Genomic DNA, 11,786 nt, shown 5'->3' with positions numbered 1-11,786 from the left:
TAAGTTGGATGTTGGCAACAATCTTGAATGGCAATTTGCAATTTGATAGGCCAAGAAAAAGCATCTTACTGCCATCTATTAGCTAATAGTAGAACTCTTCAAGCAACTCATTTTACATAAGACAGATGGCACTGTTCTAAATCTCTGATAACGTGAATTCCGTTTATCGCAAAACCTGCTTTTAACGAAATTATGAAAATTGATTGCATTCTATGTCACTTACTTTTCAATTTAAGTCTAAAGTGGTGTTATTAAATTTTTTCCAAAGCAAAATGAAAAACCAATAATAATACAGTATTGTTTATTTATACAACATCCCAAACTTCCTCAAAAGCTGTACATAGTTTGGCACAAGTCAATGCCGCTGACAATGGATAATTACTTATTGATATAACATCTTCGGAATAGTCTACCTCTACTTTACCATGAGCCATAGCTCCGATAACCATTACAATTGGTTCATCTTTTGGTACTAATTCTCTACAGTTTTTCACAACTGTAGAACTAAAGGACATTGTTACTTTTCTTACACCAACTGGTAAATGTGATGTGACAGGATTTTTAATAACTTTAAGTAGCTTCATTGGACCATCAGAAGCTCGAATCGCAAACTTGTGTAGAAGTTGAACTGTAAACAAGAAATAGAAATTTAAGTATGATGATAAAGTTTACAAATAAAGATAAACTTTAAAAGTAATGAGTTCATTGCTAAACGCAAATAATCCGTGATCATGGTGCTTGCAACAGAGCTGAAATATCGGAAACTCACAAAAACAAACAAACATGATAAAAATCCCATTTTAAATTCAAATGATATTACTAGTGACCGTGGCAGTTTAAAAACTTATAACTTTAAAAATCTTTATATTAAATATACTTTCAGATATTATACTTCAGTGACTTACCCATTAAACCCGCAAATCGTTTAAAAGTACGTGGTATTCTGGTTTGTGGGTTTATTTCAATGAGCACATTTTTCTCTGTGTGAATATAAACCTGCAAGAGGCCAGCTCTATTGAGAGGGGAATCCATTAACATTAGGAGCGATTGATGAGTTATATCGGGCCTGCATGAGCCAGGGTCTCTGTCATTCTTCCGTAAAATGTTTGCATGATCATCACAGTTCAGTAACTCAAAGCTGTTGCCTGTCTGAAAATAAACACAATATTATTAGCACGTGGGATTAAAATTTTAAGTTTTACCTGATATATCCATACAAATAGTGTTCACTGTACCTTTACTGTTTCAAGCTGAGCATTTTCTAAAATAACTATCAGACGTTTCTCTTGCTTTTTAATATGTGAAGTTACTAAATGTCTCGGTATTGGATCGAATTCAAATTCGTCATCTTTGGCTCCCAGTTTCCTTTTCTTTCCCATTCTTGATAAATGTTGTAACAAAAACAATAAATAGACTATTTAAGCCACAACTTTTGATATAGAATTTACAAAACACTGTTCAAACGCACGTGTTTATAAATTGACAAGACTCAACAAGACAAGCCGTCAGACGTCGTTGAAAAGATTGACAATATTTGGTAAATGTCAAGTTGACATTCAAGGGAAAAAGCGTGTTGTTTCTAGACGAAATAAATAAAGAAGTTTTCTACGGCATAATTTACTTATAATAATTTGTAATTATTCTTAGAATACTCATTGTATAATCTTGTTCGTTTATAATTAAAAGTAAGTATAAATAAGGTCATGTTATTTTGTGTTACTTTTGTTTGCCAAGGTAGCCTAGCCATAAACAACAATAAAAACTGGATGTAGCTTTCTGAACGGATTTTGCAAATGATATAAACAAAACAACTGTCAGCTATCACTATCCAAGTTGTCTTTCTACTCAGTTGTCAAAATTAGGTTTTCGAGTTTCGCCTTTGCTGCATCACTTTGTTATCAATAATATTATTTTGGTGTGCTGGTTTCCTTGTAACATCGGATTTTGAATAATCTTCTGAATATATTTGTGCTTATTTATAATAAATCAACAATATCTTCATGGCTAATGATCGAGAGGTTCTTCGTGAAATATGGGACGGCAAGTTGCCGATTTGTTTTCAATTAGCACAAGAAGAAATAATGGAAATACAACAACCCGATGCGTTTTATGTTATGGTCCCAAGATTGAGCTATTTTCCACTTGTAACAGATAAGGTGGGTTACTCACAATATTATCCTTATAAATTATAGATGCTTATCATGCATATAACATATTCAATAACTATATGTGGTACAAAGCTATTTACAAATTACTTATTGATATTTTCAGATGAAAAGACACTTCTTGCGTTACATTTCCCAAGAAAACTCTGATAGTGAAATGTGGTTGGATTATAATGGTCAGCCCCTCAAATGGCACTACCCAATAGGCTTTCTCTATGATCTGTATTGTGGTAACGACCCTCAACTACCGTGGCATCTAACTGTGCACTTCACTAAGTTCCCAGAAGACGTCCTACTTCATTGTACAAACAAGTAATAACATCAAGATTTCTTCTTTCAATTCATTGCTGTAAAAATCTTTTTCTTAAATATTTTGATATTAAGTTTAAAAAACTTAAATAATAATGATTTCAGGGATGTTGTAGAAGCACATTTTATGTCAACTGTGAAGGAGGCTGATGTTCTAAAACACAGAGGCCAAGTCATGTCCACAATGCAGAAGAAAGACCACAATCAATTATGGCTTGGTTTACAAAATGGTAAGAAATATTATATTGCAATGTTTTTTAGTATCTACATACACAACCTTACACCTATCTCCCATGAGGGTAGGCAGACCATAGAACGCAATTGCTATGAATCTTACACACCTATCTATGTAATACTAAATGATAATGATAAATGATAAATGATATTTATTTCTGTAAATAGATTATAAAATAACACTTTTACACGTCAATATTTCAAATAGCTAGATGAGGCCGGCATTTCCTATCCGACTACTCTGAGAAGAAATGCCGAAACAAACTCAGAGGTCATAGTCTCTTTTAAAGTCCAGACAAAATCAATTAGAGATGTCGGAGAACCGTGCAAGTTTATTCTGTAGTGGTCTTTTGAGGAAAGAACCACAGCAGTTTGAGCGGACCTGTTCAGATGGCAGCACGCATGTGTCAGTTTACAATTAGCTCAGCTGACGGCTGTTGCTGAATGATCCAACGAACAATACCAACCAAAAGAACATTTGGGTAGGCCACACAAATGCTCACACTGTCAGAACATAATTAACTAAAAGTGAAATGACTAGGCAAACTCTCGCACGGTCCTCAAACTAACAATTTTAAAAATAATATGTAAAAAAAAAAAATATCGAATGATATTAATGTATATCATGTCAAATTGTATAAAAATGTAACTTGTGTTACAAACATGTCAACATGACCTGTGTGGACATTATAGCGGCTCACTCCCAAGCCTGACTATCATCTAAGTAGTCTTTAATTTTATAAAAAGCTTTACTATACAGTTTTTCTTTAATAACATTTTTAAATTTATTCAGGCTCAAACTTTGAATATCGCTGGGAATTTTATTGTAAAAGCGTATGCATTGACATCTGAACGAACCACTTATTTTCTTAAGTCTAGTAGTGGGAACAATATATTTGTTTTTACTTCTAGTGTTTATATTATGTATATCACAATACTTTTTGAATAAATTAATGTTTTTGTGAGCATACACTACATTTTCATAAATGTATTGAGAAGGAACAGTCAATATATTAATTTCTTTAAATAGTTCCCTAAGAGAGTGCCTCGGACTAAGATTATAAATTGATCGAATGGCTCTTTTCTGCAGCACAAAGACAGACTGAATGTCAGCAGCATTTCCCCATAGGAGGATACCATATGACATGATACTATGAAAATAACTAAAGTATACTAATCGCGCTGTATTTACATCGGTTAAATTTCTAATTTTTTTAACGGCATATGCTGCAGAGCTGAGCCTTTTCGACAACTTATCTACGTGTGGAGCCCACTGTAGCTTAGCGTCCAGAGTTATACCTAAAAAGACAGTTGAATCTACAGGGTCCAACTCCTCGCCCTTGATTAGCACGCTGGTTTTCACATGTCTAACATTTGGTGTTGTGAATTTAATGCATTTAGTTTTTGATTCATTAAGTAATAAATTATTGGCACTAAACCAGCGTACTATTTTTGAGAGAGCACTATTTACATGATCACTGACTAATTGTCCACGTTTGAGTTTAAACAATAAAGATGTATCATCAGCAAACAGTACTATCCCATGGTTATCCTTCACAAGGTAAGGTAAATCATTAATATAAATAAGAAAAAGAAACGGGCCGAGAATTGACCCCTGCGGAACACCCATCCTAACAATAGACCCGGAGGAAACTTTTCCGTTAATGTCGACTCTCTGAATCCTATCACTCAAGTATGAAATAAGAAGATCCAGAGAGCTGCCCCGTATTCCATAATGGGATAGCTTCCTGATCAGTGTTTCATGAGAGACACAATCGAACGCCTTGGATAAGTCACAAAAAATACCCAATGCGTCGGCCGAGTCCTCCCATGCATCATAAATGTTATTAAGAAGTTCAACACCGGCATCAGTTGTTGAACGACCCCTTGTGAAACCAAACTGGTTTCCATGTAATAATTTATTTCTATTAAAGAATCTTTGCAACTGATGTAGAATAATTTTTTCAAAAATTTTACTGAATGTAGGTAGTACTGAAATAGGTCTAAAGTTAGTGGGGTCAGAAGTACTACCCGATTTAAATAACGGAGTTATTTTACTATTCTTCATGAGATCAGGAAACACACCACGATCGACACAGTTATTAAAGATTAGAGCTAATACGGGTGCTACAATATCTATTACAGAGCCGGTAATGAACACAGAATTACCCCACAGATCTGCAGTCTTTTTCTTGTTCAAGGTATGGAACGTTTTGACAATATCTGTATAATCTATGTGTTCGAAAGAGAAGCCTAAATTGCAAGCTGCAACATTTTCTTTTAGTAAAGATTCTGCAACTGTGGGAGATGAGTTCAAAGACTTAGTAGTGGACACAGGAACGTCCGAAAAGAAGTTTTCAAATGCAGCTGCGACTTCTGCATCCGATTTAATTACATTATTATCAATTATAAGACTAAATTCACAACTCTTCTCTTTAGACCTCCCTGTTTCACTGTTAATAATACTCCAGGTCGCTTTAATTACATTGTCACTGTTTTTTATTTTAGAGCTCAAGTATAACGATTTTGCAATTGAGCAAACTTTTTTAAATAATTTAGAATATTTCTTTACATATTCACTAAATTCAGTTGTATTAATATATGTCCTCTCGTTATAAAGCTCATATAGGCGTTTCCTACTTTTATAGATGCCAGTAGTTGCCCATTGATTGAAAGACGCATTGCCATGAGCTGGTATGGTTTTAGGTGTGAAGGTGGACTTAAACTCGGTATGGTAAATGTTAAAAAATTCATCACACAAGTTATTAGAATTTTTATTCCTTAATAATAAAGGTATTTTATCAGTGAGTTTAGATTTGAAAGTTTCAATGCGTCTTTCAGTCTTTGGGTTAACAATAATATGTGGTTTCGACACTTTATTTACTTTATTTGTTATTGAAATTAATTGTCCACAATGATCTGAATCAAGCAATGATATTATTTGTTTATTAGTTGGTACAATGTCAGTATAAATATTATCTAGGCAAGTGGCACTAGTAGGAGTTATCCTAGTGGGCTCCAGAAACAGGTTCGTGAGGTTAAATGAGGCAAATAAACTTACAATTTTTGTACTTAGACTAGAATTTTCTAACAAATTTACATTAAAATCGCCACAAGTAATGATGAATTTATTTGAACTACTGAGTTTATTTAGTACTTCATCTAATACTGTTTCAAAACAGTCATACAAACCAGTAGGTGGTCTATACACACTTAAAACAATAAACCGCTCTAATTCCACACAGGCTATTTCAACAGTACGTTCAACAGAGTAACTAACTATATCCTTGCGTTCTTTAAATTTAAGTTTGTTGTTTAGTAAAATTAGTGAACCACCATGTATAGCGTTCTCCCTGCTGAACGAGCTACCAATCTGATGATTACCAAAGTTGAACATTAGTTGATGAGATTTCAACCAATGCTCAGTAATGCACAGAATATCAATACTATTACAATTTAAAAATAGTTCTATTTCTAATTCCTTACTCAAAAAACCTTGAATATTTTGGTGAACCAGATTGATAACATTACTGTTATATTTGCAAGAGGTGGACTCTCTTGTCTTATTTTTTAATTTAAATTATGGGGAATGTCAACACTAATAGAATTATTTTGAGCTATGTCAATATTTGAATGTTGCTCAATAGGAGCAACCTGTTTAGCCAAGATTTTGGCTGTTATATTAATAAAATATGATAGCGACACAGCTATCTGTCTTAAATAATACCTGGAAAGATAGTACCTATCTTTCGTCAAATAAACATGTTTACCAACATAATTGTTGGTGTCAATAATATGTACATTTGTGTAATTGCATAAATTATAATTTATGCAATTACACATTGCAACATTTAATTTATATCTATGGTTATTTTCTTCCTGTGGCAAGCTATTGCTGTAAGGTAATGTAAACAAAATTATTTGCTTTAGTTTAAGTGCTACAAGTGAACTATGATATTTAAGAAAATTATTTTTATTCAAACTACCTCTATTTGCACAAATAATTATGAGGGTAGCATCATGACTAAAATTATAATTAATAATTCTCTCCAAAATATTACCAAAAGTACAGCCGGGCATACAGTGATTTATTATTGATTGTCCAGGGTATTTACTTGTCAATAAGGAACCTAAGTTTTTACCAATCTCATCACTGAAGATCACAACATTATTGTTATTACAGCTAGAGTTATTATTACATTGGCTAGGAAGTAATAAACTGGCACCATGAGACAAGGTGGTATCACATGGTGGCAAAGTACAAGCAGGCAGTACATTGCTGGAATCACATTTCTCACATTGGTTCTCCTGTGATTGTGACCGCACTAACTCATCCATCGCCAACATGTATTCTCTCATTTGTTTTTCAGATGCACTATATTTGTTGGTCATGGTGTGCAACTTTGCAGTTAAATGGTCTAGTTCTAACTGTAGGTTGTTGGTGTCAGTTTCATACTTCCTGTTATTTTTATTTAATCTTGAAGAGTAAATATTTAGTTGGTTTAGAAGCCGGAAACGCTCTTTATTAAGTTTAACATTTTTTATAAAAAACTTTTGTCTTTTGATCAATCTGTTGGTTTTTGTTATAAATTTATTGATCTTAATATATTTTTTTAGTTTATTATTACTAAAACAAGGATTTTTTTAGAATGACATGAATCACTTTCACCTGTTAAATCTATAGTCAATGGATTCAAGTCTATTTGTTGTGATTGAGAAGCACGGGCTGACACCAATTCGCTGAAGAGACTGTTATTCAGACTGGCCGTGATGTTGTGGTTAATCATTTCAAGGTGGCTAATTTGATTATTGGCCTCATGTAGCTGATGTTCTAGAAGAGCTTTACTATGTAATGTTTGTTCGTACTCACTGCTACACTGACTGAATCCGTCCACAACAAATTGGAGCCTATCCCGAGCCTCAATGGCTTCAGTGTGTTGAGTATGTAACTGAGCCATTTCACATTTCAGTTTCTTATTATTATTTAAAACGTCTAGGAATTCCCTCTCATTGTCATCTCTTTCTTTCAGCAGTTGATCACACAACTCTTTTGAAGCCTTTAGTTCGCTCAAAGCCAGGTTGAGTTTTGACTCCTCTTGGCGAGCATGGGCTTTGCGAGTTAGAATCATATTGAAAGTAAGAGAAGGAGACAGTAAGATGGAAGTTATGTTAATAAAATGGGAAATTGATTTAGTCAAGAAAACTGCTAGAAAAGTTAAGTAGTTTTAAACAAAGGAGTTGTGTCAACAACCGCAAAGAGGTTATGTTTACTAATATTTTTAACTTATCAGGCCTTATACTTGAATTTTATTTAGTGGTATCGTTGTAAATACGATTATTATAATGCAAAATAGCCTATTTCGTTCAAATTATACAATATTTTACCTGATATTGAGATGACAGTTTAACAAATTCCTTACGCCGGTAACCGTAAATTTTCGAACTTCACCAACTTCACAAAATCACTTTAAAACTACGAAAACTTCTTAGTATACACTATATATAATATATTTCCTCAGTGCTGAGATTGTTTCAGAGATTAATACACTAAAAAAACATAAATTAAAGAAAAAATAATACGGACAGTAACAAATCAGCTGTTTACCCCAGTGTTGCCACAGCAAAAAAAAAAAAAAGTACTGTACAAACAACTCATATCAAGGGGCATATACACGCATACATAGTACAAGTAGGTACCACTATTTGATTTAGAATGAATCATGAGGTTATATCAATATCACAATATTCTGCAGCATTTTTATAGTTACTGGCCATTAACCACAGTGAAAAACATTATCACTTACTTTAATATCCTATATGTATCATCAGCCGCTTTGTTTTTATCAGAATTAAGATATTTAAGAACGGTGTTGTTTATTGCAGACAAATTCGATCAATTTTGGGCTATAAATAGACGACTGATGGAATCCCATGGAGACAGTGAAGGTTTCAAACACATTCCTATTAAATTATACTCAGATGATGGAACATGCAGTCAGCGCCTTGTTAGTCCTAAGAACAATGATGGCAGTAGGAAAACATTGCAACAAATGATTGCTGAATTGTATCCAGATAAACTTGATGGTATGTATACTAACTATATTTTAATATGTGATGTTTGTTTATTTTATGACAATTTAAATCTTAGAATCAGTATAATAATACTGTAATCATTTTAAAACATTTCTATTTTCCTTTTCAGTGCAACTAAGGACACATGGGATAGTAATCCCAACTGATACACCTCTACAATGGCTTTCTGAACATTTGAGTTATCCAGATAACTTTCTTCATATGTGTGTCTTTTAAGAAACTTAATTATATGCTTTTATCCTAAGCCATAAGATAAAGTGTGATTTCATGTAAAGCAATTAAATCAAAGACGTAGTAGTAATGAATGGTTTTATTGCCAAATAGTCACATTTAGTGAATATAAAACAACATTTAGAGAGAGAGAACAGTCCTTACTTAATACTCCTCGCAAATAAACTTAAGTTTTTATTTACATCATCATTAGTTTATAAATTAATAGAATATTCAGGTTAACATCAAGATTCCCAAGAGTATAGCAACTTCATTGTTAACAAAATAAATAATAATACATGATCTTTTCTTTTTATCTAAATAAAACACTGTCAACAAATAGAATTTGTATCATTATAAACAGATGTGATGTTTTGTAAAACTTAACAAACCAAATGTTCTTAAAAATGCTTCTGTATTATTATTATCATTTTACGAAATACAACTACTTTGTACAAAAAGGTTTAAAGCTAAATAAATTAACAAATATCAGTTGAAAATATCACAAGGTTACCTCTGTTGTTTAAGTTGTTTATAACTCTGTCTTCTGTTTATTCTTTTGTATTACATAAGGAATGTGTCTTGTAAACCGCTTGCATCCATTATTTGCAAATATTGGCTGGTCTTCATTAGGGCCATATGTTATAACTGATAAAGCTTCCCTGTAATAGATGTGTAAAGATTTAAATTTTAAACTATTTTACTAAGCACTTAAATGTACATAAGTAAATAATGTATTTAATTTAGATTGTGTTGTTTGATTTTACTTGAACACCAGAAGTTAATTTGAAATAAGTGTACTTTAGATAGCTGTTTAGGCTTAACATCTTTAACCTTTTGTCTGTAGGTATATGAAACACAAAGAAAACACATTGTCTCTTGTAGATTTGCATTCCAACATGCAATGGCTTAAAGAATATGGAATCTTTAGGGAAAATTCAAATGACAATTACTGCTATTTATTTATGATTCCTAATAAGATGATCATGGTATTTTATAACTATACAAATTATTTTTGTCCATTTAATATTTAGGTATAAACTGAAGATAATACACTTACATCATCATTTCCTTTGTTGGGTGGTATATGGCATGAGATCTAAACTCAGCTAGAGCACACATTTCTACATGTTGTTGCTCCAGGGGTAAAAATGGCACATAATGATCTATCAAGTGATTTGCTATTGCAGCAGCCTTTTCAAACCCACCTGAAATAATGAATTAAATTAATTAAAAAACAAATAATATTTCACAATAAAAATAAAGAAGATATGATATGTAAATAACCTTGGAAATATGCTGTTCTCCTTATAATTGGCTCAAAGTCATGAAATTCGACATCATTCCGCTTTGCACCCTTATCATAGAGTTCCAACAATTTTGTCGCTATTTCTTGACCTCCAATATTTGATATGAATATAAATATGCTATCTCTGAAAAGGCAGACAAAAATTAAGAGTAATGTGCCTATCTTCACTTTGTTCATTTCTTGCTTTTGACTCCCTGTAAGAAAAGGTTGTCATTAGTTCGTAACTTACCTATAATCAATACCATCCACAGCATGATGATGATCAAGCATTGGTTTGATGGTATCCAATACTGAAGGACACATATCATGGATTTCATCAAATATAATTAATGATTTTGGACATTTTCTTACAATACTATTTAAAGTAGCCACCAATTCTTCCTGAAATAAAATAAACACTTGTTTTAAAAGTAATTGAATATGTTTAATGTTGACAGACATTAGCAAATGTTTTTTTAGTCAGATCAGAGAAGACCAGCAGACCAAAGGTCATAAAGTTTTATTAGTTAATCTTAAGAACTGACTCTATGTAGGTACTTATACTTTTATAAGTTTATACTTACTTTTTTCTGCTGCAAGTTTGAGCAGTCAAAGTCTTTTTTCCCCATATATAGCTTGACATATTTACTGTGCATACCTTTAGCATAAAGTGCTTCAGCTATCATAGTAGCAGCATAGTTTTTACCTACACCAGGCCATCCATGAAGGCTTATCACTAAAGCCTTTTTGTTACTTTTGTTTGGGTCACTTACAGCCTCTTTGTGTGCGTGTAATATATTAACCAACTCATCAACTAATGGCTGGCCAAACATTCTTTGAGATAATGATAATTTCAACTCTGTAAAGTAAATAAATGTCAATATAAATGTGTAGCGAGAATTGTACAATTGGAATGTTTCATGTATTGAAAAGGAACTATAACTATTTCTACTCACTATTGATATCGAAAGGCACATGCTGATCATTACAACATTCCACATACCGACAATACGTATTATCTTTTATCGTATTCCATTTGTACCAACCACTAGCTATAGCAGCGGTTCCGAGCAAAGACATTGTGATAAATTCGGAAAAGCAACATTGTAATAGAGTTAACAATATTGAAAACAATAAAATATTGTTTCTTATTAGCATTTTGCAACAGACTGACAGGCGGGAATATTGTAGACGAGAAATACTATTTAATTATAAGTTTTTTACGAGCACTCAGCACTTAAAACTAGACAGTTTTAAAAATTTCATTTTACTATTTATTTCTTGTTGGTTACAAGAAGGCCAAAACCGGTTTATTACTTCTACAAATAATGAAATGATATTCTAAGTTTACAAGAGATTGCAAGACATTTAAAAACAACAAAAGGTGACATTTGACATATGCTAGACGATTTCATTGACACTTGACAAACGTTACAACCATAGGAGCATAGATTCACAGCATAGACTGTATTGGTTTTTTAATGAAA

The 11,786-nt window shown here is 32.4% G+C and overlaps 3 protein-coding genes across 3 annotated transcripts; 1 reads left to right on the top strand and 2 right to left on the bottom strand.

Moving 5' to 3' along the window:
• Positions 1 to 284: 284 nt before the first annotated feature.
• On the bottom strand, positions 285 to 1,517 carry LOC118262570 (ribosomal RNA small subunit methyltransferase NEP1). The gene is made up of 3 exons (XM_035574052.2): positions 1,236 to 1,517; positions 906 to 1,149; positions 285 to 628 (listed from the first exon to the last, which is right to left on the bottom strand). The coding sequence occupies exons 1-3, from the start codon at positions 1,377 to 1,379 to the stop codon at positions 306 to 308; spliced, it is 711 nt and encodes a 236-aa protein (XP_035429945.2). The 5' UTR covers positions 1,380 to 1,517; the 3' UTR covers positions 285 to 305.
• Positions 1,518 to 1,825: 308 nt separating this feature from the next.
• LOC118262572 (autophagy protein 5) lies at positions 1,826 to 9,759 on the top strand. Its single transcript, XM_035574054.2, has 5 exons — positions 1,826 to 2,156; positions 2,272 to 2,477; positions 2,580 to 2,704; positions 8,592 to 8,792; positions 8,911 to 9,759. The coding sequence occupies exons 1-5, from the start codon at positions 2,001 to 2,003 to the stop codon at positions 9,015 to 9,017; spliced, it is 795 nt and encodes a 264-aa protein (XP_035429947.1). The 5' UTR covers positions 1,826 to 2,000; the 3' UTR covers positions 9,018 to 9,759.
• Positions 9,097 to 11,729, bottom strand: LOC118262571 (torsin-like protein). The gene is made up of 6 exons (XM_035574053.2): positions 11,256 to 11,729; positions 10,884 to 11,158; positions 10,550 to 10,701; positions 10,299 to 10,444; positions 10,072 to 10,219; positions 9,097 to 9,673 (listed from the first exon to the last, which is right to left on the bottom strand). The coding sequence occupies exons 1-6, from the start codon at positions 11,455 to 11,457 to the stop codon at positions 9,544 to 9,546; spliced, it is 1,053 nt and encodes a 350-aa protein (XP_035429946.2). The 5' UTR covers positions 11,458 to 11,729; the 3' UTR covers positions 9,097 to 9,543.
• Positions 11,730 to 11,786: the final 57 nt, after the last annotated feature.

This window comes from Spodoptera frugiperda, chromosome 12 (assembly GCF_023101765.2).
Source record: "Spodoptera frugiperda isolate SF20-4 chromosome 12, AGI-APGP_CSIRO_Sfru_2.0, whole genome shotgun sequence".
In the NCBI taxonomy this organism is placed as follows: Eukaryota; Metazoa; Arthropoda; class Insecta; order Lepidoptera; family Noctuidae; genus Spodoptera; species Spodoptera frugiperda.
This window is presented reverse-complemented; position numbering and strand designations above follow the sequence as displayed.

Excerpts from the sequence above, each read along its gene's own strand:
- LOC118262572 (XM_035574054.2), top strand. The coding sequence starts at position 2,001 with ATGGCTAATGATCGAGAGGTTCTTCGTGAAATATGGGACGGCAAGTTG. Across the intron at positions 2,157-2,271 it reads TTCCACTTGTAACAGATAAG|ATGAAAAGACACTTCTTGCG; the intron begins GTGGGTTACTCA and ends TGATATTTTCAG. Across the intron at positions 2,705-8,591 it reads ATGGCTTGGTTTACAAAATG|ACAAATTCGATCAATTTTGG; the intron begins GTAAGAAATATT and ends TGTTTATTGCAG.
- LOC118262571 (XM_035574053.2), bottom strand. The coding sequence starts at position 11,457 with ATGCTAATAAGAAACAATATTTTATTGTTTTCAATATTGTTAACTCTA. Across the intron at positions 11,159-11,255 it reads TGTGCCTTTCGATATCAATA|AGTTGAAATTATCATTATCT; the intron begins GTGAGTAGAAAT and ends TTTACTTTACAG. Across the intron at positions 10,445-10,549 it reads GTGGATGGTATTGATTATAG|AGATAGCATATTTATATTCA; the intron begins GTAAGTTACGAA and ends CTGCCTTTTCAG.
- LOC118262570 (XM_035574052.2), bottom strand. The coding sequence starts at position 1,379 with ATGGGAAAGAAAAGGAAACTGGGAGCCAAAGATGACGAATTTGAATTC. Across the intron at positions 1,150-1,235 it reads CTCAGCTTGAAACAGTAAAG|ACAGGCAACAGCTTTGAGTT; the intron begins GTACAGTGAACA and ends GTTTATTTTCAG. Across the intron at positions 629-905 it reads ACGATTTGCGGGTTTAATGG|TTCAACTTCTACACAAGTTT; the intron begins GTAAGTCACTGA and ends TCTTGTTTACAG.